This window comes from Plasmopara halstedii (assembly GCF_900000015.1).
Source record: "Plasmopara halstedii genome assembly, contig: Scaffold_292, whole genome shotgun sequence".
Classification (NCBI taxonomy): domain Eukaryota; phylum Oomycota; class Peronosporomycetes; order Peronosporales; family Peronosporaceae; genus Plasmopara; species Plasmopara halstedii.
The window spans coordinates 1138943-1140216 of record NW_020187213.1 but is presented as its reverse complement, the minus strand read 5'-3'; the positions used below and the strand labels follow the sequence as shown (position 1 = coordinate 1140216).

The following is a 1274-nucleotide window of genomic DNA, read 5'->3' as shown; positions in this document are numbered from 1 at the left end:
GCGTCGTGCACTCAGCGCGTGATGCCTGATCTCTTATAAGATAAGCTTCTCGATTTTGACTCTACCATGCCTTTAGTGTCTCCACATTCCGTGCTTCAGGTGGCTCCTGTGGTTGGGTAGTTCTATTCAGCATTTAATGCGCTAATCACTACTTTGTCGAGTTATTCAATTCGTCGGACCCTTGTCTTATCATTTGTTTGGCAGCTTTATTTTCCAGTGATGACCAAGATGACTTTGGCAGCGATACAGACCGTTCAACGACCATTGATTCTTGGCGCTCATAGAGGCGAACGAGAAGCTTCTTGAACATTATGACAATTTGTGATGAGATTGTTTAACGGATCGCGCGACTATGATCAGTACTGGGCACATTAACGAAGACAAATTTATATCGCAGAAAGAACGTTTCGGTAAGAATTATGGTACAAGATATTTAAGTGAGAAGAAGAGAGCATTTTGAAGTGGTGAGGCGCTGATGTAAATGTTGCGTTTGCCGAGGGCAAAAAACAATTTGATGATCAGCTGATCGACATTGAAGAAACGTCGCAAATGAAATCTCACAAAGCCAGATTGTCGATTACCAAGCGCTCTATGCGAGCCCAGTGATTGCTTTGCGAACGACAGAAACTTGCAAATAAGGATGTAGTCGAGCAGGCTGGTCAGACGGTTTGCAAGTTAAGATGCTCAACGTCCTACCCTTTCCAAGACTCAAAAGTTGACTGCTTTAGTTAGTTTACTGGCAACACGCAGCATGCCAGTTGAGTTTGGGTATTTTAATGTGTTATTTGGGCTTCGAGCCACGTTGAAACGGGGTTACACATACCTTGGTAACAGGGGTGTGTGCCACACCAGACGGGCTTCGTGTGACCACACCCAAACAAGAATACGGTACGGGGCTGGATAGCCAGTAGTTATACATCTATTTAAATTTTACTATACACATTTAGGATATCTATACATTATAAATTAGGCGGCTTTGCCACAGATAAAATAAATAAAGTCAGTTTTGAATATAAACCAAAAAAGTTAATTAGGCTTAGGTTAAGGCCATAATTATCATCGGAGTAAGCGAATTGTGATCCGCTAAAGTCGTACTTCATGGAACGAGAGGTCGGTGACCTAACTTACGCTTCCTCGGAGCGCAAAGCTGCGGCAGCCCCGCTGCACTTGGTAGCACTTGTACTCAATCTACACCTGATTCGTTACGATTGATCCTCGGTAAGGATGGAACAACTTTCCTCTTTGCACCAGGGCATGCAACACCTTGCTGCGCT

The 1274-nt window shown here is 43.8% G+C and overlaps 1 protein-coding gene across 1 annotated transcript; it reads right to left on the bottom strand.

Annotated features, from left to right (window-relative positions):
• Positions 1-61: 61 nt before the first annotated feature.
• Positions 62-310, bottom strand: PHALS_06062 (uncharacterized protein; the record flags this gene model as incomplete). Its single annotated transcript, XM_024723410.1, has 2 exons — positions 62-122; positions 180-310. The coding sequence occupies 2 exons, from the start codon at positions 308-310 to the stop codon at positions 62-64; spliced, it is 192 nt and encodes a 63-aa protein (XP_024574389.1).
• Positions 311-1274: the final 964 nt, after the last annotated feature.